This window comes from Mus caroli, chromosome 3 (genome assembly GCF_900094665.2).
Source record: "Mus caroli chromosome 3, CAROLI_EIJ_v1.1, whole genome shotgun sequence".
Taxonomy (NCBI): Eukaryota; Metazoa; Chordata; class Mammalia; order Rodentia; family Muridae; genus Mus; species Mus caroli.
Genome location: NC_034572.1, coordinates 131982235 through 132006934, shown reverse-complemented (window position 1 = coordinate 132006934; position 24700 = coordinate 131982235). Strand labels below are relative to the sequence as shown.

Here is a 24700-nt window from a genome sequence, read left to right as displayed (position 1 = left end):
CATATAATCAATAAATAAATCTTAAAAAAAAAAAGTAACAAATAAAACATACTTTATAAAGCAGCCTGTAATATGTTCAGAAGCTTTATTCTCTGCACCCATAAAAATTATTCAGGGATCAGATACTACAAACCCAAACCTGATGTTCAAAGTTCTATCCCTGGAACTTACATAACGTCCAGCACGGTGGCAAGCATCTCTGAGTCCAGTATTTCTCAGATGAGATGAGAAACAGAGGCAGAAGAACCACTCAGTCTCAAAGCTAGCTGGCCTGTAAGCAGCTAGCTTTGAGACTACGTTAAACAGGTATGGGTCCAGACAGCATTACATGCATACACCACAATAAACACACTAAGACAGATACCATTTTAAAAATAAATAGAGGCTGGTCAGAGAGCTTGGCAGGTCAAGTGCTCCCTACCAAGTCTGTGAACCGATTTCAACCCCTGGGCTCCCACAAGTTCTCTTGACATTCACCCCACCCTCACATACAAACACATTAACTATGCTTGATTTTGCTCACTAGATTATCAGAGGCCATGGTACTTAAGCATACATTATGAACTTAGTAACTGAACAAATGTAAACATTTATATAGACTAACCAAGACCCTAAAATTTACATATGGTCAACCCCTTAATAAGTAAAATCACTAACATGCCCTCAGTAGCCAACTTAAGTATGCAAAGAGAGCAGAGTCACAGAGCAGCATGCTCTCCCTGACTAGCTTAGAATCACAGTGCTGTACAGACACACACTGGGTGGGGGGGCTCCATGGTTTTGGAGAAGGTAATAGTGGTGATGGACTTGCCAACAATGCACTAGACAGAATGAGGGGCAGAAAAGTGAGCCACAAAGTCATGCATAGATAGATCCTCGGTCCTATGGGCGTGTCATAGTATGACTGCGCAGTTTACAGAGAACACAGTCAAATTCTCTGGGGCACAGTGTTGAGGAAATTCAAGTCCTTGTCAGCTTTCAGATTAAACCAGAAGAAAGTCATATCCTAGGAATAAAAGTCATGGCATTATGGGCAAGGTATAAGTCTTAAATATAAAACAAATCTTGATAGTGTCAAGACTTCTATCGATAGACTAACAGCCTCCAGAAATAAAATTTCACTCTTCAGAGAGAACACAATCTTGAGCCTACGTATTAAGCTCACAATCTACCAATTAATCAAATATTGCATGGTAAAGAATTTAAGTGACTAAATACTCAAAAGATTTTTAAGTCTAAAGACAATTCAGGTAACAGTTACCAGGCAAAGACTTAACCACAATTAGCATTGAGATAAAAATTATCCCATCTAAAGTTTTTAGATTTACTTTATATGTATGAGTGTTTTGCTGCACATATGTATGTGCACTATATTTATGTGCACAATAGACACATCAGATCCCCTAGAACTAAAATTACAGATGGCAGTGTGGGTGCTGGGAACCAAACCAAGGTTGTCTGGCAGAACTGCCAGTGCTCCTAACCACAAAAGCATCATTCCAGCCCTTAATTTTTTTATTTTATTTATTTATTTTTTTTTTTGAGACAGGGTAGCCCTGGCTGGACTGGAAGACGTGCCTACTACTGCATTGTGCATGCTGGAATTAAAATTATATGCTACGACATGCAGCTAAATACAAACTTATTTTTAAGGTTGTTTCCTACAGAGTACAGATGATAGGACTGTAATACAATTATAAAATGTTTAAAAACAAACTTCAAACTTCATGGATGTATGTATCCAAGGCTGGATTGTGTTTACTCTAGAAGATCAAAACCAAAGTCCCTGAAAGTGGGGTGAGTCTGGATGGTACACTGCAGTGACTGTGAAGGCCTCGGATGTCAAGCTAAGAAAGTACACCTCAGTTGTTGGGTAAGCAGTGGAAGCCACTAACTAGCAGATCAAAGAGATTAAATATCAGTGGCAAGTAAGGGAAGAGAAAAATATCGACAGTTCAAATGCAAAGGGTAGCCTGGTTTTCGATCAGCTGAGTTTATGTGGGTCAAATACAATGTTCAGTAATGTACTTGAGTAAGCTGCTGTACCAACAGCAGAAAGTTGTAAAAAATAAAAAAATAAATAAAAAAGGTAAAAGCCTTGCAAGAAGAGCAGGACAAATCCAACAGCTAGCTGCAAAACCTCAAGCCTTCTCAACATTCTGTAAAAAACTATCACACCAACAAGTTAATACTACCAATGTGTCACAGTCCTAATGTTATTTGGCTAAGTGTTTCCTGCAGCTGTTTTCTCTAATAAATGTGATGAAGTTTTAGTCTCACTTTCATCATATCAATTTTGTGTTGGTTCACAAAATCCTGGTATGCTTCAAAGCTGGTGCACGGTTTTACTGTCCAAACTGTCACTAACTTGCAGTGTGGATACGCATTTAAACCATCTCTTCTGGAAATGCCCCTGATCTGTGTCTACTACCTCCACCCCACCAAGAACTGAGGCTTTCTCTTTCCTTTTAGGGAAGATCACACAACTCTTAATCTTCATTTGAAGTATACAAAATCGCTCCGTTCAGTCCATGGCTTTCCTAGATTCAAAGCAGTAACTCCAAGTGCGACCTGCACACTATATTTACTGCTGGTCTACATACTTGTGATGGTCGACAGGGAAGTTAAGCTATTGAAATGTAAAACGAACATTTGGAAACATTTACTGCATTTTACAGTAATTACATATCTACTAAAATCAGTCACATACATTTTTCAGAGTATGTTGTCATTTGTAAAAGCAGTACCTTTTTTAGAGCCAAGGTCTCAAAAAAGCTGGCCTCAAAAAGGTTAGGTAGCAGAGGTCAGATGAGACTCTACCATCCAAGTGCCAGAGATATGCTTCACTAAACCTGACTTCTATCAACAACACAAGTTTTTCACCACTATGTAGAATATGCTGGGCTCAATTCAGATCTACAGCCATCTGGAACCCCAGCTCTGCCATTCATTTTGTGTAATTCTGAGTATGTAACATTTTCTGAACCTTCTTTTTCTCTTCATCAGATGGGTATTGCAGCACCTATCACTGCTGGGCCTAGATGAACCAATAGCTGCAAAGCCTTCCTTCCACTGTCAGATCTCAATGAATGTACCAGGGTCAAATCTTTGGGCATTTCTATTACAGACCTTGCATGTCCTTGTATCTGGAATGGTTCCAGAATTATAAACTTTAATCCTCTTTAAAAACAAAACATGTGGGTTATGTGCACATGAATACAGTGCCCAAAGTCAGAGGCATTGGATCCCTCCTGGAGCTGGCGTTACAAACTGTATCAATGTGAATGCTGGGAACTGAACTCAAGTACTATAGAAGAAGTCTATACCACCAAACCACCTTTCCACCCCTTCCTTTACCATTTCTTAAACAAACAAACAAACAAAACTAATTGTATGGTTTCATGGTGTGATGGTTTGTATCTGCTTGGCCAAGGAGTGGCACTATTAGGAGGTGTGGCCTTGTTGGAACAGGTGTGTCGTCGTGGGTGTAGGCTCTAAGACCCTCATCCTAGCTGCCTGGAAGCGCATCTCCTCATAGTAGCCTTCAGATAAAGATGTAGAACTCTCAGCTTCTCCTGCACCATGCCTGCCTGGATGCTGCCATGCTCCCATCTTGATGATAATGGACTGAGCCTTCAAACCTGTGAGCCAGCCACAATTAAATGTTGTCCTTACAAGAGTTGCATTGGTCATGGTGTCTGTTCACAGCAGTAAAACCCTAAGGCTTTCTATTCTGAGAATATTTGAGGTATTGCTATATGTGTAGAGATTGTACTGAGTATGTTATGATTTTGAAAAGAGGAAAGAACTAGGATATATCCTGCTCACCTCTCCTCTCTGAATAATGTGTACTTAATACCTCTGGGTAGCCAGCCACTAGAAGGAATCACTTTATCCCTCCCAGAGCAAAAGCCCAACACTCGAGTCACTCTACTATGGCAATCCTGCTCCCTTCTTCCCTGTTCTGCAGCTTCCATACTTCTGGCCTGAATTCTGTATTTTTCTGCCTTGATAAAACTAGTGAATGGCTAGAACATAATATGGAGCGGAACTATTTATTGATGAGGAATATAATGGATAATGAAGTCAAGCACCACACTAAAGATCGAAAAGAGAAAACAAAGAAATAGTGTTTGATGTATATAATGCTCATCCAACTTTCTGTGGCTATAAGCAAAGCTCCATCTGACAACTTTTGTTTTCCAAGCCCTGCCCTCACTACAGCTTTCCTAATAGCATCACATGCAATCCAAGATCTACCTATTTCTGACGGACTAGGAGGAAATATTACAAAGTGTGCATAGAGGGAATCTATTGTCCAAATCCAGTTTTAGTCCCTATGTGACAATTCCTTTCATTTAAATTAGTGTGAAACTTTTCTAGAACAGGGATTTAAGTGATTAAAACTCTCTATAAGCATCAATTTCCTTAATTGCAAAATAAAGAGGGGTCTGGCATGCAAGTGATGGACAGCTGACAACTACAGTTAGTCATGGGCAGTTTCAGTGCTGTGAATTGGGAAGAGGCACAGATGAGTAAGGGAGGCATATCAAACAAGATTCCCAAGATCTGGGGTGGTCTGACTGACTAGTCCTTCTAATCTTACCATAAGGAAAAATAAATTTAAACTACAGAAGCTGAATCATTATCATTCATATCTCAGTAACTCATCACAGGAGTAATGACCTAACCTGCCTGGAGCCTGTGCTCTATAACTCAATAGTTTCTGTCTACCCTCAATTCTTTGACCAACTCTTCCAGCTCAATCAGGCATACACCAAGTGTGGCTACATAAAGAAAAAAAAAAAAAGAAACTGGTGACTTGTTTGGAACTAGCTACCTGCATGATCACTATACTCAAATGACTCTGGTGCTAACTCTTCCCTACCAGCAGAACCTTGAGGAAAAGCAAGTTCAACGCCACTAGTAACTAATGGACAAAGCATGACGGATAGCCTAGCTCCCGTCCCCCTTCATCCCATCCCCTCTTCATTCTCTACTTCAAGTGCCATGATAGAAAGGAAACACTATTACAACAGACAGAAGTGCACACCTAAGTTACAAATTCAACATCCCAACAGGCGAATGAGGACAGGTGAACACCAAAGAAACCACACTTTGATTTTAAAAATGAGAACTTCAACCTCACATCTCATGAAAACTATGAGTTTTCACTTTCTGCTGTTTCTTGTTTGAAATAGGGCCTCACTGTGTACCTGCCTCAGCCTCTGGAATGCTGGAATTACAAATATAAGCCATCATATCTAGCCTCCTGAAAACTTTTTACTTAATCATTATTAAGTAGTTACTACCAGGCAATGTGCTATCTCCATGTGTTTTATCTCTTTATATTCAACCTTCACAATGCTGAAGAGGTGGCCAGCAAATAAGAGCATTTATTACCTTCCAAAGGACTGAAATTTGGTACCCAGCACCTACGTAGGGTGGTTTACAACCACCTGTAATTCCAGCTTCAGGGGATCCAAAGCCCTCTTCTAGCTTCTGTAGTCAGCTGCACTCATGTCTGTACACACTCATTTAAATTTATTTATTAAATTATTTAACGAAATCTGATGCCCTCTTCTGGAGTATCTGAGGACAGTACAGTGTACTTACATATAATAAATAAATAAATCTTAAAAAAAATTATTTAAAACTATAGTACAAAGTGATCAAAATGCACTAGTATAAAAAGAACAAAGAGATCAATGCAGATCAAGCTGGCATTCATTAGAACTGTGGTAAAGAGGAGGTAAGTTAAAGATTAAAGAAGCTAGATTCCTCAATTTCCTTCCCTACTTCAAGCTACTGGAACTGCTATCCTGAGTTCAAAAATAAAACAATCTTAGAGGAAACAGGCTGAGAAGTGTGCGCAGGCTTGCTCTCTCTCCCGCAGCCACCCTCCCTCCCCACCACACCTAAAGAGATGTTATGAATGTACATGGACATAAAACAATTACAGGAAGCTATAAGAAAAAGATCATTCAGCCAGGTGGCAGTGGTACACACCTTTAACCTAACCCTTGGAAGACAGAGGCAGGCAGATCTGTGTTCAAGGCCAGCCTGGTCTACGGAACAAGTCCTAGGACAGCCAGAACTACACAACACAAAACAAAAACATTCAAAGGACAAAAAGAGGAGAAGAAAAATAACACCTTCTAACTAAAATTAATATCTAAAAGACTAGAAATAGATAATTTCCCCCCAAAAAATAATTAGCCTAGTAAATCCCAATGAAGCATAAAGAGAAAAAAGAAAAAAAATGAATGAATACTAATAGAAATGATGGATTTGAGCTGTCATGATCCCAGTCTTCCCCAGGTTGGCTTGAGATGGCCTAAGTTTAACTTTCTCCTTCTGTCCTCCATCTCTCAGCTCAGACACCACCTCCACCATGCCACCCAGTTCAAGCTAAGTCCTGTGTCTCAAGTACACCGGAGGCCAATATCAGTCTACTCTGCCCCTGGGCCCGTATCAAAACTAAAAATAAATAAAAATATAGAAGAGTTATGAGCACTACAGTGAAACTGACCAAGATAAAGGGGGTTTTGGTTTTGCCTGGATCACCAAACCCCTCAAAAGAATTGCCAAAAGAAAAACACCACAGGAGACTAACTCTTATTAACAAAGTTATCCCAGAGAACTTTCTGGAGTCACTACAAGTCTGTGGCTGCAATGCTGTTGGCTACCACCCTCATGAGACCAACAGTGGCCAAGTTAAATAGTTGACAATTACAAGGGAAAAGGATTATGGGACAACATAAGTAACCGAGGTTGTAAGAAGCTCATGAAGCACCAGCATGGTGATGAAAACACTTACCCGAGGGGAAAGAGCCGGGACAGTAACTGCGTGGATTTACAGATACTTTCTCAAAAATACCAAACGACAGGTATACTACTGCTTAGTTACCAAGGTCTCAAAAGCCTTTCCTTCCGCACACGTATTTATTCACTTACTCTGACATTTTCACCCCACTGCCCTCTCTTATCTCCCACTCCCAGTGAGTAAGCGGTTCTTCCCAATCTCCCTCCTATTTTCTGTCTAATGTTTTGTGGCACACTGAGTTTAATTAGAACTGTTTGCATGATCATGGAGGGTGGGTGGGTGGGGTGATTTGCTGGAACAAATAAAACCTCCAGTGACAGGAATGGGTTACATCTTGTTGAGCCACTGGCCAAAGGGATCCTAACGACACCCAACCCCCACCCCAAATCACAGGCTATTGCCAAGGCTCTCTCCTTGGTTGCTCTCCACACCTGATTGCTCTATTGCTGAAGAAAGCACTTGGAAGTCACTGAACACAGTCCAGCAGGTGCCTAACTAAAAGCCTCACCCCAACTGACCAGCATCAGGGTACAGGAAGGTACGCTGCATGCTATCAAGAGATCAGTACCTCACTCAATCCATATCAGAGAATTAACAGAGACCCACAACTAGACAATTTGCAGAATCCTGAATGGGATTTCTTCATTAAATCCTTCCTTCATTAAGGGCTCAGGGATCTATGTGGAAGAGGCAGAAAAACTTTAAGATCCAGAGGTGAAGAGTGTCTTCGGCAGGATCGACGCACGTATGAACCCACAAAGACTGTGGCGGCAAGTACTAGGCCTGCACAGGTTCAAGCTAGACAGGGTGCCCCAGCACTAAGATGGAGAAGCAGACATTGGCTCTTACTACTAACCAAGAAGCTATCCGCAATCGATACCGGTCGGCAATGGGAAAATCCTTTTTCTCCAAATGAATGTCAAGGACGGATGGAGAATACACATACACACAGTTGCTACTCTTCCAGAAGACCCAGGTTCAATTCCCAGCACACACGGTGGCTCACAACCTGACCTGCACTTGCAGCCACAGGGGATCCGATGCCTTTGTCTGGCCTCCTCTGGCACCCACACATATATACACACATATACCCACACATATATACACAAACATTCACATGAATAATAAAAACCACGAAGAAGGCCTTTCTTTAAAAAGTGTTAGAATATGACAATAGATTAAAAATAATTTCCTTAGTGATAGGCACTTATACAAATTCCATTAATATGTGCATAAACACTTTGTACACATACACACAAACACACACACAGGTGTGTGTACCACATGAGTGCATGGTGCCTGTGGAGAGCAGGTGTTGTATACCCTAAACTGTTGTGAGCTGCCATGCTTGGAACCACATCCAGGTCCTCTGAAAAACAGCAAGTGCTCTTAAGCTCTGAGCCGCCTCTCTAGCCCTTCATTTCCATGTGAAGCGTTAACGTTTTGAACGAGAGCTAAATGATTTTAGGTAACAACCAACTATCACATAGTTCACTTAACCAGCAACATTTTAACTTTTCAATTTGTTGTTAAAACACTAAGTACTTTACATAAAACCTCATATATTCATCACAGCAACATTTGAAATCCTAAATAGTTGTAGATCCCTGTACAAAATCTGGATTTTTAACTGCCCATTTGGTTAAAAAGAGAAGAAAAATATTAACTCAGAAAACAACATCATTTTCATACAACACTAAATGATTAATTTTAATCTTCCACCCACTTTTAATCTTAGCACTCAAGAGGCAAAGGCAGGTGGATCTCTTGAGTTTTAGGTCAGTCAGAGATACAGTGAGACTTTGTCTCAATAACAGAAATAAGGCCAGGACTAGGCATTTTACAGCAACTTATACAACGAAATAATTTTTTTTTCTGTAACTATGTGCATTTTATATAATGCATTTAAAAACATTGAGATGGGCCGGGCGTGGTGGCTCACGCCTTTAATCCCAACACTAGGGAGGCAGAGGCAGGCGGATTTCTGAGTTCGAAGCCAGCCTGGTCTACAGAGTGAGTTCTAGGACAGCCAGGGCTACACAGAGAAACCCTGTCCCCCCCCCCAAAAAAAAACCCCAAAACCAAAAAATATATAGAGAGATGGATTATATCCATATGAATGCAAAAAGAAAACAAATCTAGAGAATCTAACCACAGACTTCATCAGAAGGCTAAAGGAATTTATTTGAATTTTGGACCATGAGCATGGATTAATAATTTAAGAAAAAGTATAAAAGCAAAATAAAAGCTAAATACTATTAGAGTTCACAAGCCAGAATGATAAGAAAATAAACTATAGAAGTTCAAAAGAAAAATATATACCTGTGTATATCTGTCTATATTTACTATATGCATTAAATGCATTATATGTACATATAATTCATAACCTTTCTACTATGTATGTTGCAATAACATGCTTAAATAAATGTTAATATGCACTATGGATGGAACTTTCCCAAATATAGCTGTTTCACCCTAGCAAACGTCTCACTAAAATTGCTTAGTTTACAAGTAAATTGCAGTTTGTGGGTTGGTTTCTTTTTTATAATTCACCGAAATTGGCTCCACTAGTAAAATATTCTAAGAAGTAAACAAGAAGTCAGGAGAAGGGAAGCAGTCACTTGCTATCTTTTAAAATCTACCTACAAAGCTCTAGACCAAGTACTAAAACTAAAACATGCCTATTATACAAGGAGCTCTCCATGTCTGTGGGTTTGTTATCAACAAATTCAACAAACATCAAACTGAGGATACTGAAGGTAAAGCCCATTCTAAAACTGTACATATTTCTGTCATTACTCCCTAAATAACACGTGACATATCCTTCTGAGCCGTCTGTATTGTACTGGATAGTATCCCAAGTATCCAGCAGAATGTGCAGTTACACAACTCTGAGGCCTGAGCTGTCTCCAGCTATTTTCTTAGACCCTATGCTTTGTTTGATTCAACATGCTGTAAATGTTGGCTACACAACGTTCAGTTCAGAGCTGCAGCTAAGTCCCTATAAGTTTGTTGATATCAAGCTCCATTTCTGAAGGTATCCTGTATCCCCAGGAGACAGATGGTGATGTGGTGCTTAAGGGGACGGATGGACACACACACTCAGGAAGTGGCTGCCTTAAAGTCAAGTCATTCTGATCCCTTGGTTTCCTCATCTGTGAAATAAGAACACTTGCTTATAAAACTACATTAAATGAATATAGTACCCACTGGGATGTCTGACACACACTAAGTTAGCAGTTAATAAAGACCTGCCTACATTAAAACTTAAACCGTAAACTTAAAACTTAAACATTAAAACTGTTTACTACAAAAGTAAACAGTTGTTACAAACAGTAATTAACACCCCCCCACACACACACACTTAAGTTATTTGCTTAGAACACTAAATCCATACTACTGGAAACAGTAGTCAGGCTTGTCATGATTAGACTAAATTCACTCAACACAGTGTGACTACGCTTCCCACCAGTTTCCATGGAATATATAAACATTTAAATTACAATATAGGTGGAAAAGAAACACAAAGAGACACAGACACACCATCACATACCAACAACTACTTACTTCTGACTGTAAGACAAAAATGATTATTTTTGAGATGAAAGGCAATCTTTTCTTCTCTAGATTGACTAGACTCTTTAGAAGTGATTTTTATGATAAGGACAGGAAAGGAGACAGTACCTGAGGCTGTGATCACAGGCTTCCCATTGCTTATTAATAGCCAACAACTTACAAGACAGTCATGAATTTCCCAGCAGTAAAGATCAGTGCGTGCAGAAGTGCCTACTCTGCAGAACCTTCATTGTATAAACAGTAAGTCCACACAGTGAAAACAATCATCTATAAATGCTACATTTAAAAATCAGGATCACTTTAGGATATTTGATTCCTACTTTTCAGGACTGAGAAATTTCAATGTTCTCCATCACGGGGAAATTTAAATGAAACTATATAAGCCAAGCTCATTTCCACTTCTGAGCCATTTCCTGAGAAAGTCGGCGCAACTCACACTGTCACAGAAGAGCCATCTCCAGTGTGACGGGCATGAAAAGGAGAAAGGCCAGATCAGCTACTGCACATGTGCTTCCCCTCCAGGGCTGCTGGTGCTGCTGCTGAGCTTCAGATCCTTAGTCTACGGTGGCCTGCAGCCTTCCTAAGACCGTGACCCTTTAACACAGCCCCTCATGTTGTGGTGACCCCAACCATAACATTATTTTGTTGCTACTTCATAACTGTGATTTTGCTACTGTTATGAATAATGTAAACGTGTTTCCAATGGTCCTAGGTGACCTCTGTGAAAGGGTTATGTTCAACCCCCAGTTTGAGAACTGCTGTTCTAGAAATTGTTTCATGAAAGTGTAATTTGCTTGGGACTTTCTATGTTCAATCTGGATTAAGCCAACCTGACTCATTTTACATGATTCTAGATAACTGTGTAAACTGTACATTCAGATTTAATTTCTCTAAGTCAAGCAATCATACAGATTCAGAGTATAAACTGAAGTGAAATTTGGAACAAACACCCAAAGTTTGGTTTATTAATAAACTAAGAAAATGGGTTCCTCACTAAAGAAAAAGAAATTGTCAAAGTTGGCTTACCAACCCATCTGCTTTTCATTGATAAGCACATTACATTTTATTCTTTTCCTGTTTTCTTTCAAAGCTTTCCCCCCATGTGTATGGGCACAGTGTGCCTGCATGCACAGATATGTGCAACACATGCACGCCTGGTGTGAGAGCTCTCCTGAAACTCGAGCTGGAACGCATGTCAGACAGCTGTGAGCTGCCATGTGCATGCTGGGAATTGAACCTGGGTCCTCTAGAGTTGCTTTTAACTGATGAGCTCACCTCTCTAGCCCTTTTTAAAGAGCTTTTAGTATATATTTACTTACTCATTTTTCTATGTGTGCGCTTGCTTTGGTGTGGACCTGGAGGTGGGAGAACGACTTTGTAAGAGGTCCTCCTCTGTTTGCACTTGAGGGTTCTAGCTCTGAGTCAGATCCTCAGGCTTGGCAGCAAGCACCTTTACCCCAAAGCCATCTATCTCACTGGACCTTTTTTTCTTGGATTTTATTTTGCTTTGAGATAAGACCTTGATATGTAGGCCAAGCTAAATTCAAAATTCTGTTGCCTCCACTTCTGAGTGCTCGAATTACAGCAGGCTTCTGTGTTTTTAAGTCTTATTTTAAAAGCAAGTTTCTAAGCATAAAGGAACTGGACTAGGTGTGATGGTGTACACCTGTAAATCCCAACACTGGGAAGACAGGAAGAACTCCCACCCCCACCTCAAGTTTTTGGTTAACCAGTCTGGCCTAAATAGTAAGTTCCAAGCCAACAATGGCTACACAAAAACCAAAAATGAAAACTACAAGAAATTATTCTCTAATGAAAGAATTCTCTAATGAATAACAAGAAAAAAGTAGAGCAGCATAGGAACAAGCTATCTGAAAGGAGACCAAGCCACTAGGAGCAGTGGGGACACTGTCCTGCCTGCCGTCCTTACTCAGCCTAATTTTGACATTGCCACAATTCCAGGAGAGCAGCCTTTGTCCACAAGTTCTGTGAAGCAATACAATATAATGTTCCCCTTTGAACTTCTCAATTTATACTTGTAAGCCATTACTAAGCTCAAATAATTAAAACCATGTAGCATCAAATTGAAAATGACTATGAAAATTCCATAGACTAAAAATCTGGCCAATGCTTATAAAAGGTTGGGTATGTATATAGGGGGAGAAAAACCAACAGCTCATGACTCTATGGCAGTGTGCTCAACCTTCCTAATGCTGTGACCCTTTAATGCAGTTCCTCAGAGTGTAGTCGCCCCATACCGTAACAGCATTTTCATTGCTACTTCCTAATTTTGCTACAGTTATAAGTCATAATATAAACATGCACACTACCGAAACAAACAAAAAAACTCACAAGCTAAATGAAAGTAGCAATGACCAAATAAGATTTTTAATTTTTACAAGCTTCAACTGTAATCCAATAGTAGAATAAGTCATCTTTTTTTTAATTACGTAAAACTGAAAAAGTACTAATGTAGTTTAGTGGTAGAATGAAATTAGTAAATGTACCAGGCCCTAAAACTCAAGCTAAAATCAAGCACCCAAACAAATCGGTTACTTTGGAGGAAATCCTAGAGCTAGGTGTGTAGAACAGACTGTTTCTGCTTCCTGAGTGCTGGGATTAAAGAAGGCCACAGCAACCACTCAACTCCAAAAGGAAATCTTACAAATGTTACAAAGAGCACTGTATGACTAGCAAGGGTGTACTGACAGAGAAAATTAGCTCCTCAATGTCATTTCGCATACTGTCTCCAACTAGTTTCCATCCAAGTTTCATCCTTCACACTTGTTCGGTTTCTAGGTTTCTCTTGTCCTTAAATTTACACACACTATCCACAATCAACCCGGCCATCACTAGGAAGTTTCATCCTTCACACTTGTTCGGTTTCTAGGTTTCTCTTGTCCTTAAATTTACACACACTATCCACAATCAACCCGGCCATCACTAGGAGGAGTATTTCACCTCTGACCCAGACACTGACCAGGGACAAAAGCACAGACCACATTTAATATAACTTTGTATCCTAGATATCCCTTTTGTACCCACCCAAAACTAGTACTGACTCAGAACAAAATCCAATGACTACATTGTGGCTTTAGCACAATCCAAGGCTTAAGTGGAACTGAGATGTCATACAACACACTTGCTGTTTTATTGCTTAGCTTTGCCTCTATTATCATCTGTAATATTTCCCTCTAACACTGGTAGAGAACGGTAGAAGATTCAATCAGGAGAACTTGTCAAGAGTTTAGGTCACATTTAAATGCTTCCCCTCTTGCTCTTACATTGATATTCTAAAGTTAATTTCACCAACAACTTATGATGCAGTTTTGCAAAATGCCAGGAAAACTGACGTCAATAAAGAACAAGTAAATCATGTCTCCACTCCCAAAAAAGTTGTCTTGAATTCTGCCAAGATAAGGCCATTTTGCAAACATATCAAATTATTCATATTCAGTCTATCGCTGAGTTTTAAAACATCTGGCAAAGGTGTTCTACAGAGGTTTCTGGTTGCTAGTCTATGCCTTTATGCGCCTGAGACTTTATCACACAGGTGTGACATTCCTTAAAAAACCTGGGATGGATGGCCAGTGAGCCAGCTGCTGGCAAACCCAAACCATGACAGGAAAAACAAAAACAAACAAAAAAAACCCACCACCTTAGGGCTACCGGAGTTACCGCCGTGATGCTTGCTTCAATTAATTTCAAAATAGCGCTTTAAAAGAGGGAAGCAGTATAAAGTTAAGAAGGAAACATCAAATGGAAAAGCAAATGCTGATGAGCCTAAGTGATGGTTCGAGAAAAGCGCCTGAATCTCAATCCTCGGGACTCCAAAAGCTGTCCTCTGACCTCCACACGCAACTCGCGGCTCGCGCTGCTGCCCCCACCATGCTTTAATTTTTTTTTTTTTTAATTTAAGAAAAGGTAATCTTGAAAGTTCCTATTTCCAAAATTAAGTGTTCGTTGGCTCTCTCCCAGACGATCTCGTGGCGTAAGAGCGGAAGAATCTACCCGGTCCTCGGAGGCGTGCGCGCTGCGCCGGGAGGATGAATGAATGGAAAGCCCGGCGCGTGTGAAATGCAGGTCTCCGGCCAGCCGACCCGCGGCCGCGATCTGTAGGCCTCGCTCCTCCCCCTTCCCTCCTCCATGACAGCCCAGTCCCGGCATGGAGGGGCCAGGACAATGTGATCCCCACCTCAGCCGGCCCCTGTCCCCGGCGCCGGGAGGTGCGCGACACGACCCGAGCGTGCTCCCCTACTCAACGCCACGCCGGCCCCCGGCTCCCCGCGGGACGCGCTCGCCGCGCCCCGCCCGCCCAGCTCCCGCGCGCCCATCGGTGGGCTCTGCCAGCCCACCCTCCTCCGCAGCTCCAGAGCGCGGCCCGCACGAGGACCCCCGGCGGCGGGTCGCCGGCGATGGCGAGGCGCCGCTGCCCCGGGCTCTCTCTCCGGTTCTCTCGGGCCGGCTCGCCGCCCCCCCGCCCCACCAGCCACGGTGCCCGCTAGGAGCTGCCCACCCCACGCCCCCCCGAGACCCCACGCCGATCCCCGCGCCCGCGTCCCGAGCCGCTCTCCGCCCGCCGCATCGCGGCCCCGCGCGGCGCCCCTCCCCCCACCGCCCCGGTGCCCGGGCCCCCACACGGCGTGTGCGCTCCACGCTGCCGCCGCCAGCCTCCCGGCGCCGAGGCTGCCCGCGGAAGGTCAGGCCGGGGGCGGGCAGGGACCGGACGCGGCCGGAGGCGCCGTGCGCGCCGGGAACGCCGTCCTGCGGGAGTCCCTGAGCGGAGGAAGCCGGAGCGCGGGGAGCTCGGGGGTGGGGGCCGAAGGCAATACTCACCGGTTCCACAGTCGCCATCTTAGATCGATCTGATCGCACAACCGCTCCTGAAGGGGGGGCGAGAGGAAAAAAATGAGATTCAAACCGGATTGGCCGGCTCCTGCCCACGTGACGGACGTGTCCGTTTGGCCCTAGCGGCGCCTGCGCAAGACTGCAGCTGCTTGGGGAAGGAGAGGCTTCTGGGAAGTGGAGTCTTTTTTTTTTTTTCTTAAGGCAAAGAAGTTTTTTTTTTTTCCAAAAAAAAAAAAAAAAAAGTGATCACGTGGTCGCTGGCGAGGGTGCGCGGCTCCCGGCGCCGCGGGCGCTTCCTGCAGAGTTGGTTTTAGGCCTCTGCGGGGCAGCGGGCAGAGCTCCGGTTGCACTCACTGCGGGGCATTCCTGCTGTGCCTTCTGTCGCCCAGTCCTCCCATCTTTCCTAGAAGGTTTGAGAACTGCAGGCTCAGCAACACGCAAGAAGGCTTCATTTGCTTAGCTGAGGTCCTAAGACAAGTTGCTTTTTATTTAGTTTTTCTTTTCGCCTCCCACCATTTTCTCTTGGTTTCCGAAAGAGGCGGCGATGGAGAGTCGTTGATGCGGTCTGCGTTTCCCCCGTCCCCGGTCCACTAACGCGGGTGGTCCCTTGCTACCATCGCTGCCCAAGCGGGTGGGCGGGCTTGCCCCACGGTACCCACTCACACGCTTGGGGAAGGGGAGTGCACGCGTCGGCTTTTCCTGTTCCCAGTCCTGAGATGAAGGCGTCAGGGGTGAATCTTGCTGGACGTGAAAGTTTGGAAGTTCTGTCCAATCGGTTCCAGTATTCTGCTTGGACGTGGACGGAAATAGCCTACGTCCAGGTGCCAGCCAGGGAAGCCACTCGGGGCTCCGCTGACTCAGCCCTGGACTGAAGGTCAGGAGTCGTTAAACCGGGTCAACTATGACTCTTGACGTTGACTCATACTCCTTAGGCGAGTGACTTAATCGCTCAGTGCCTCAACTTTTTCATTTATGAACCCAAGATGATAATACACTTACCTCACAAGGGTGTGCTGTGGTAAGGACTGTAACCAGCTTTGAAAACGCTTCGGAATCTAGAAGCAAGCGCGCGCCTTCCTTAAGGACCAGGTCCCTCCGCCTCCGCTGCTGTTTTAACAATCTTGCTTCTTGACCCTGGGTCTTTTGAAGCGCAGGGTGGGCCTTGAACTTGAGGTGTAGGGGAGGATGGCCTTGAACTGTCGATCCTCCTGCTTCCACCTCCCTCCACAAAGTATCGGGATTACTGGCGTGTGCTGGGCGTGGTGGGTGGGTTGGGAGAGCGCTTTTTTTTTTTTTTTTTTTTTTTTTTTTTTTGCTGAGATAGGGATGGAACTCAGGGCTTCCTGAGCACATGGCAAGCACTCTACCAACTGAGCTATATCCCCAAGCCTTAACAGTGTCTTAAATTTTTCTTTTGTTTACTTTGTTGCGTACACCGATGCAGTTTTAAAGGGAATGTAGCTGCTCTCAACAGAAACTTCGTGTTCATGAACTTATGTTCATAACAACTACTAACAAACAGAACTGGCATGCTACATTTTCTTCTAAGTTACCAGGCCGTCAAGGCACTGTTGGGTAAAGTTCCTAATGAGGGAGCCAGGATCTCTTGGCTTCCACGCAGCTTAAAAATGTTACCGCCAGGAAAAGCAGTGTAAGCAGGCTATCTCGTGCCTGCCTCTCCATGGCATTGCTGTTGTCCAGAGCTGTGTCATAGCTATTATTGAGTACATAATGGATGCTTGGGTTGACTAACACATAATTGAGGCTGTGTAAGAAGAACTCAAAGCCAGTGCCTGCTCGTGTTTTTGTTTACCAGGATGGCAGAAGTGATTTTAAATGAAAACTGCTGTTTAAGTCGGTGTGAGTAGATTCTCAAGTAGACATAGTTCTACGAACTAAACACATAGGTGAATTTCTATGTACAAATCTGTTAATACTAACTAAAGTAATTACAATTGACCCCTTATTTTCTGTTGTCTGTAAAGTGATGTCTGGTTAATTTCTATGAGAAGACAGCATTAGGTGCTGGGTTGTAGCTCAGTTGATAGAGTACTCATCCACCCTAGATTCCCCCAACACCACATAAACCCAGCATGCTGGAGGATCAGGAGTTTAAATTCAGTGGCATGGCAAGTTCTAGGCCAGCCAAAGAAACAGGAGAATTTCTATCCAAAGAAAGGAAAAAGACAACCTAAATGTCCTGTTTTGAGCTGCAGGGTTACAGCACAAACCAATCCATTGGCAAGAAAATATCCTGACAAGCCTGAAAATCACCAATATAAAATTATTGTTTAAAATAACATTTGATTGTATTTTTTTTAACCTTCTTCCTCTGTTGTCAGTGAAGACTCATATTTTGGGCTACAGGTATAACTCAGGGGTAGAATGTTTGCCTAGCTTGCTTAAGATTCAGGATCCAGCTGGGCGTGGTGGTGCACGCCTTTAATCCCAGCACTCAGGAGGCAGAGGCAGAGGCAGGTGGATTTCTGAGTTCCAGGACAGCCAGGGCTACACAGAGAAACCCTGTCTCAAAAAAAAAAAAAAAAAAAAGAAAGAAAGAAAAGGACTTGCGTTTTTACAGTACATTTTTTTTTTTGGTTTTTCGAGACAGGGTTTCTTTCTGTAGCCCTGGCTGTCCTGGAACTCACTCTGTAGACCACGCTGGCCTCGAACTCAGAAATTCATCTGCCTCTGCCTCCCAAGTGCTGGGACTAAAGGCGTGTGCCACCACTGCCTGGCTTGCCCCATTCTTTATAGTTTAATTCATCTCCATATCTGTATATGATTTATTGACTATTTATACATTTCAGATGTGTTTGCCTAGTGTAAACACTTAAGATTTCATCTTGTCAAATATATGGAGGCTAGATTTTTATGTGTTGTGTCTGCCTGTATACAATCACTTTCATTTTGCTTATTTATTCATTTGCTTGTGGACCCAGAGTCTTGCTATGCTGTCCAAGGTGGTCTTGAACTCATACACTCATAGGATCCTCCCATCTAGTCTTCCAAAGAAGCTGCAGCTGAAGCCACAGGCAGCTGTGCCCAGCCATCACCTTACTACCACACCCATGCTTGTGCATGTGGTGGCGCACACCTTTCGTCCCAGCACTTAGGAGGCAAATGCAGGCAGCTCTCAGAGTTTTAGGCCAGCCTGATCTACAAACCAAGTCCAGGACAACCAAGGCTCTGTTACACAAGGAAACCTGATCTCAGAAAGCCTAAGGAAAAAGAAAAAGAAAGCAAAAGTTTAATTTAAAACCAGGGAGATGGTTGAGAGATGCTATAATGCTGGCCTGTATGATGGGGTTGTCTAGATCACACAGAACTACTTTGGCCCAGTGTAGTGTCGCTATAACTAGTCCTTATAATCCTGGCCTGGTCGAATGTTACTGAGCTTTAGTAAATAATGAAGATAGCTTCTCAATATAATACATTCCTCAGTCTGGTATGTTACCATTTTAACTTGTGTTAAGACTTCAAATAAGAGCCAGGTAGTGGTGGTGCACACCTTTAATCCCAGCCCTTGGGAGGCAGAGGCAGGAGGGAGTTCAAGGCCAGCCAGGGCTATACAGAGAAACCGTGTCTCGAAAAAACAAAAAACAAACAAACAAAAAGACTTCACATAATTTGACAGAACACACGGGTTGTTTCTGTCGTATGCTTTTCTTTGGGGTTCCCTGACTTAGATGACTGACGTCATTGTTTTGCTAGACTTTTCAACTATGGTTGAAACTCATCATACCTGCTATGGTCTATTTAAAAATATTTCTGCTTGCTAACTAGGGTTTTCATTGTTGTTTTTACTTAAGCAAGCTTCAAAACTTTAGACATCCATAGCTCCTGATAAGTCCTAAGCAGATGTTGAGATACAAGAAATTGTATAACCAAATAAATGACCTCAATATTGTATGCTGAGTAATGTCTAGAAATAATCTAAGCCAACTTCTAGTTTATACATCTCTTTGTTCACTCTCCCTCGAGATGTGACTGCCTGTACTATAATTTATGATCTACTTTTATGAGGGTAATTTTCCTTTAGGAAAGATTCAAGATCGTGTCTTCAACATAAAAAATAGTCTTAGAAATTACTTCTATAGCTAAGAACATCTAGGGTGGTGTCAGTTCTCACACTACAAATCCACTGCTTACTGTCTTGGCTAGATGGTTTAAGTCAATTTACGCTTTGGTTTTCTCAAGAGTTACATGGGGAAATAGTATTGTTTTATTTGGTTACAGTGAAGAATACTGACTGTTTCATGTGTTTTGTTTAGAATAGATTTCGAACACCACATTCAACATTACTGATCATTAGATTGATAAGATATTACATTGATATAAATATTTTCCATTTAATTCTCTTTGTCATATGCTGTCATTCCTTCTCCGCTTGCCCAACCATAATGTCTTCTTGTGATCATGACTGGTGGCCTGAGAGGAAGAGTAAGGCAGGTGAGAGTGAGGCGAGGGTCATCTGGGGTAATCAGACAGACCCCAGGTGTCAGGGAGGCACCAGAGACAGGCTGCAATGAGACAGCTCTTCTAATTTCAGGGGGAGGAGGAGACAATGGCTATTTAAACCTTTAGAGGTGAGTAGGGGCTATCAGGGTGGGTGTACACCATTGGTCAGGACCAGGGTGCTGGCTGAGGACGCCTCATTTGCATAAGGAGGAGTTCCAGGTGCTTAGTGGATATGACCTTACATGAAGATGGGTCATTTAACCTGGCTGCAGCTATGTGACTTCCTCTGGTGTGGCAAAGGTGTGGGGCAAGGGAGGGAGGGCCCACTCTTCTTGAGGCAGGACTTCTAGGTTTTGACACAACTGAACCTTCATTCCTGCTCTGAGTTGGCTCCTTCGGGTTCCACAGTTCCCCAGCCTCACAATATGCTAGACAAGAGTCCTACCACTGAGCTACCATCGACCCTCGTTTTACTCTTTATTCTAAGAAGGGTCTCACTAAGTTGCCCAGACTGACCCTGAATTCATTCTGTAACCCAGGCTAGCCTTAAATTTGCACTATTCTATATCAGTCTCTCCCACATAGGTGGCATTACAGACCTTTGCCACCAGGCCAGACTCACTGTGTAGCCCGGCCCAAAACTGCCTAGTCCTCTTTCATCTGTTTCTTGAGTACTGAGACTGTGTGCCAGCACATGTGGCAACATAAATTTCTTGTTTCTCCTTTTAGTAAAATGCAGTATGTTGATCAGCTAACGTGAATTGGGCTCCTATACCATGCCAAGGATTTCTCATATGCATTATTTCATGTGACTTTTAAATCTGTGAACCACTGTCATTCCCATTTATTTGTTGGTGTTTAAATATGTGCAGGGTACTACTATGGAGTGACATGTTGAAGCCCACACAGGCAGTGATGCAACCAAATCATTTTTCCCAACTTCCAGATTCATACTTTCACAGTGTAGTTGCTGTCTTCCAACTCGGTCTTCCAGATAGTGCCAATTATTCTTTGAAATTTTTAAAATTTATTTTTGATGTGTCTGTGTGTGATAGGCTGGGTGGCAGAGTTGGGTGACAGGGAGTGAGTGTGGAGATCAGAAGACACTGGAATCAAACCCAGAGTCATCGGGCTCACCCAGCAAGCACCTTCACCCACTGAACCGTCTCCTTGGCTCTCTTCAAAGCCCTTCTGATTACAAGTTCATTTTCAGGCCTGACAAGAAAGCCTCCAAGGGGTACTAAGGGATAGGAGCTATGTAATCAGCTAAAAGCTGCTTAAAGACACAGGAAGTATAGGCATTTCCTGGATTTTTAAAATCTGGTTGGTATACTAAGTTACAGAAGTAGAACTAATTCAGTACCCTTATAAGAAGGGTGACTAAGAACCATGATGGTGCAGCGACAAACACTGCAGGCATCCTGATGGTGATGGAGGGATGCTGATGGTGAGGGAGGCATCCTGATGGTGAGGGAGGCATCCCGATGTTGTTGGAGGCATCCTGATGGCAACTCAAGGCATCCTGATGGTGATTTGAGGAATCCTGGTGATCAGTGACACAGTCATGTAATTGCTTCCCTCATTTCATTTAAGCCTCTGTCCTGTGTCATCAGAGAGATGCCATCCTTGCTCACCCCTGTAAATTAGCTTCCCCATTGCTCTGTCCCAACCCTGCTTTATTTTGCCCTTACTCTAAGCTTGACATCATACCAAACATTCTTTAATTGTTGATCACCTCTGCTCCTAAAGATACTAGCTCTTTAATGATCTGTGGGCATCATGTAATATTTAGGGGAAACCCAAACGTCATTTTTCTTAAAAAGCTTAGCCTTAGGGTCAATTAAGTAACGATCAGATGCCAAAAGAATCGCTTGCTGACAGGAGTTTGGTATGGCTGTTCCCTAAGAGATTCTACCCGCACCGCACCTGACCAATACTGATGCAGATGCTCACAGCCAACCATTGAACTGAGCCTAGGAACCCCAGTGGAAGAGCTAGGGGAAGGACTGAAGGAACTGAAGGCGATTGCAACCCCATAGGAAGAACAGTATCAACTAACAGGACTCCCTCGAGCTCCCAGAGGCTAAACCACCAACCAAAGAATATATATGCATGGAGGGACCCATGACTCCAGCCACATATGTAACAGAGGATGGCCTTATCTGGCATCAGTGGGAGGGGAGGCCCTTGGTCCTGTGGAGGCTTGATGCTCCAGGGTAGGGTCATGCTAGAGCAGTAAGGTGGGTGAGTGGGTGGAGGACCACTCTCATAGAAGCAAAGGGGATGGGGGGATGGGATGGGGGGGTTGTGGAGGGGTAACCAGGAAGGTGGATATCATTTGAGATGTAAACAGATAAAATGATCAATAGAAAAAGTATCAGAACAATCCTACTAGGTATGCTAGCTGTTTTGCTAATGCATTTGTGTGGTCTTAGAGGACCTCATTCAAAACAGCAGTCTAAGGTGGGCATGTCTGGTTTCCAGGTGAGGGAGAGTTATGAGCTATAGGGCTACAGATAACCAGTCTATGAGGCTGACCAGAGTATAACTGCACTGCATAGTGATGACTATGCTCCAAAATAGTGAGAAAAAGAATCTCTGGGCAACAGGAAAGATCCATGTAAGTAGCTATAGTATTAGCCCAACAATAAGGTTAGGTAAATGTAATTTATACGATTGGAACATGGAAGGAATTAAAAATACACGGGCTAAATCAGTAACCTTTGGAAAGAAACCAAGATTGCAAACACTTGTCAAGGGGCAAAATAAAACAGTTGGATTTCAGGTCTTGATTGAGTCCCTTTTCAATGCTAGCATCAAATAACAGTTCATTCTATAAAACAGGACTGCTCCAATGAATGAGACAAGTGATTCATAGACATGGGCCGATGAAAGCAGAAACAGGGCAGAAGCAGATGGGTTATTCAGAGTTATTCTCCACGTGAGACAGGAAATGGCAATAGGAACTGACAAGCATCAGTCCATTTCAGTGGAAGGATTAAAGTAGAAAGATCTCACTATTGTCCTACCTCAGTCTGGTCTTTTGGAAATTGGGCCCTTATCTCTCAGGTCCTGATTCCTCTAGAGATTAGATAAACAGCTTAGATTCATTAGGGTGACTCGGAACCTTGGCATGATGGACTGTTGCTGGGGTCCAGAGTAGGAAATTGGTCCAAAACAATAGCCATCTTTAATTTTCATTTTGGGTACCCAGAATGTAATCTAGGTGTGGAAGACACAAGTCTTCATTGTTCCGTACACTGCCTTCATAACACAGCTCTCGAATTGTGCGTGTTCATTAGGAACAGCTGCCTGACATCCATAAGAAGTGTAGACTGGCAATACTTGGACTGTGACCAACTGTTCCAGGGACAAGATCTCCTGGTGTGGAAGCAGAAATCCAGTCCTTGGAGATATTGCCTCAGGACCCAACTAATTCACCCTGTCGTTTCAGGCTCCATTAGCAACCATAATGATAAACCTATATTCCCGTATTTATTTGAATGCAGGCCTCATCAGGAAAATCAAATATATATACACACATTAGTTGAATTTTTTTGGCATGTTCTAAAAGGGTACTTGGCTTCTGGGGTAGAGACTAAAAAGACTACCCATTGGACTGCATGTCCTCTGTATCCCAAGACTGGGCTGCCTGTCTTAGGAAATACCATTCTTTGGGAATTGTCTGGGTGACTATGGTCCTTTACCAAGACTTTCTATATGCTATATTGTCTACTCCAGCTACTTCACTAGACACCTACGAGTTAGCAATTCTTTTTTTATAGTGGTTTAGTGTTTTCTAGTAGCAACTTTACAGAAAGAACACAGAAGACAAGCCGAGCAGTGGTGGTGCACGCCTTTAATCCCAGCACTTGGGAGGCAGAGGCAGGTGGATCTCTGAGTTCAAGGCCAGCCTGGTCTACAGAGTGAGTTCCAGGACAGCCAACAGCCAGGGCTACACAGAGAAACTCTGTCTCGAAAAACCAAAAGAGAGAGCGAGAGAGAGAGAGCGAGAGGGAGAGGGAGGGAGAGAGGGAGAAGAGAGGGAGGGGAGAGAGAGAGAGAGAGAGAGAGAACAGAAAGCAATCAAAAACATGTCCTTGCATGCAGGACAACTCATGTTTGAACTTACATACGTGCAAAGAAAGCACTCATATATATAACAACCTTTTTTTTTTCATTTTGGTTTCTCAAGACAAGGTTTCTCTGTGTAGCCTTGACTGCCCTGTAACTTGCTCTGTAGACCAGGCTGCCTTTTAACTCACAGAGATGCCCCTGCCTCTGCCTCTTGAATGCTAGGATTAAAGGTGTGTTGTGCCGTCACTGCCCCGCATAAAACCTTTTTAAAAGAATTCAGAAAAAAAGTAACACATTTTTTAATAATTATGATAAACTACCAAGCTGGTAAGTTGACTCAGCCGTTAAGAGCACTGGCTGCTCTTCCAAAGGTCCTGAGTTCAGTTCCCAGCAACCACAGAGTAGTGCACAACCATCTGTAATAGGATCTGATGCCCTCTTCTGGTGTGTGTGAAGAGAGCTACAGTGTACCCATATAAATAAACAATCTTTTTTTAAAAAACTGCTAAAATTTGCTCAGTGACTCCTGTTGAATTGTATTAATATTTGCTTCACAAGTGTCCACATTTCATTTCTATCGTGATGATGAAATGCCCTAACAAAAACAACTTTAAGGGAGAATCGATTTACTTGGCTTATGATTCTTGATTCTCAGTACTAGTCAAGCACTGAATTTAAGGAAAGAATTTGAAGCAACGAAGTCATGTCTGCAGTCAAGAGCAGGAAGAGAAGGAGGGGTGTGTGCTCAGCCCTTCTCTACCATTATACAGTCCAAAATCCCTGCTTAGGGAATGCTGCTGCCCACAGTGGACTAGAGAGTCCCATTTTTACTTTAGTAATCAAGGCAGTCCCTCACAAATGCCCAGAGACCAACCAGATATAGAAAATCTCTCATCAGCCAGGCGTGGTGGC

The 24700-nt window shown here is 43.0% G+C and overlaps 1 protein-coding gene across 3 annotated transcripts in view; it reads right to left on the bottom strand.

Annotated features, from left to right (window-relative positions):
• Eif4e (eukaryotic translation initiation factor 4E) overlaps window positions 1–16402 on the bottom strand; it is a 28812-nt gene extending 12410 nt beyond the window's left edge. Inside the window, exons 1-2 of one of the 3 annotated variants that reach the window (XM_021158454.2) lie at window positions 16250–16402; window positions 15239–15285 (exon numbers count right to left, since the gene is read on the bottom strand). In XM_021158454.2, the coding sequence (XP_021014113.1) occupies window positions 15239–15256 (18 nt within the window). In that variant the 5' untranslated portion in view covers window positions 15257–15285; window positions 16250–16402. Of the gene's footprint in view, window positions 1–15238; window positions 15286–15604; window positions 15694–15913; window positions 15993–16249 lie in introns of those variants that run through there. The other 2 variants (XM_021158453.2, XM_021158452.2) reach the window with 2 other exon arrangements.
• Window positions 16403–24700: the final 8298 nt, after the last annotated feature.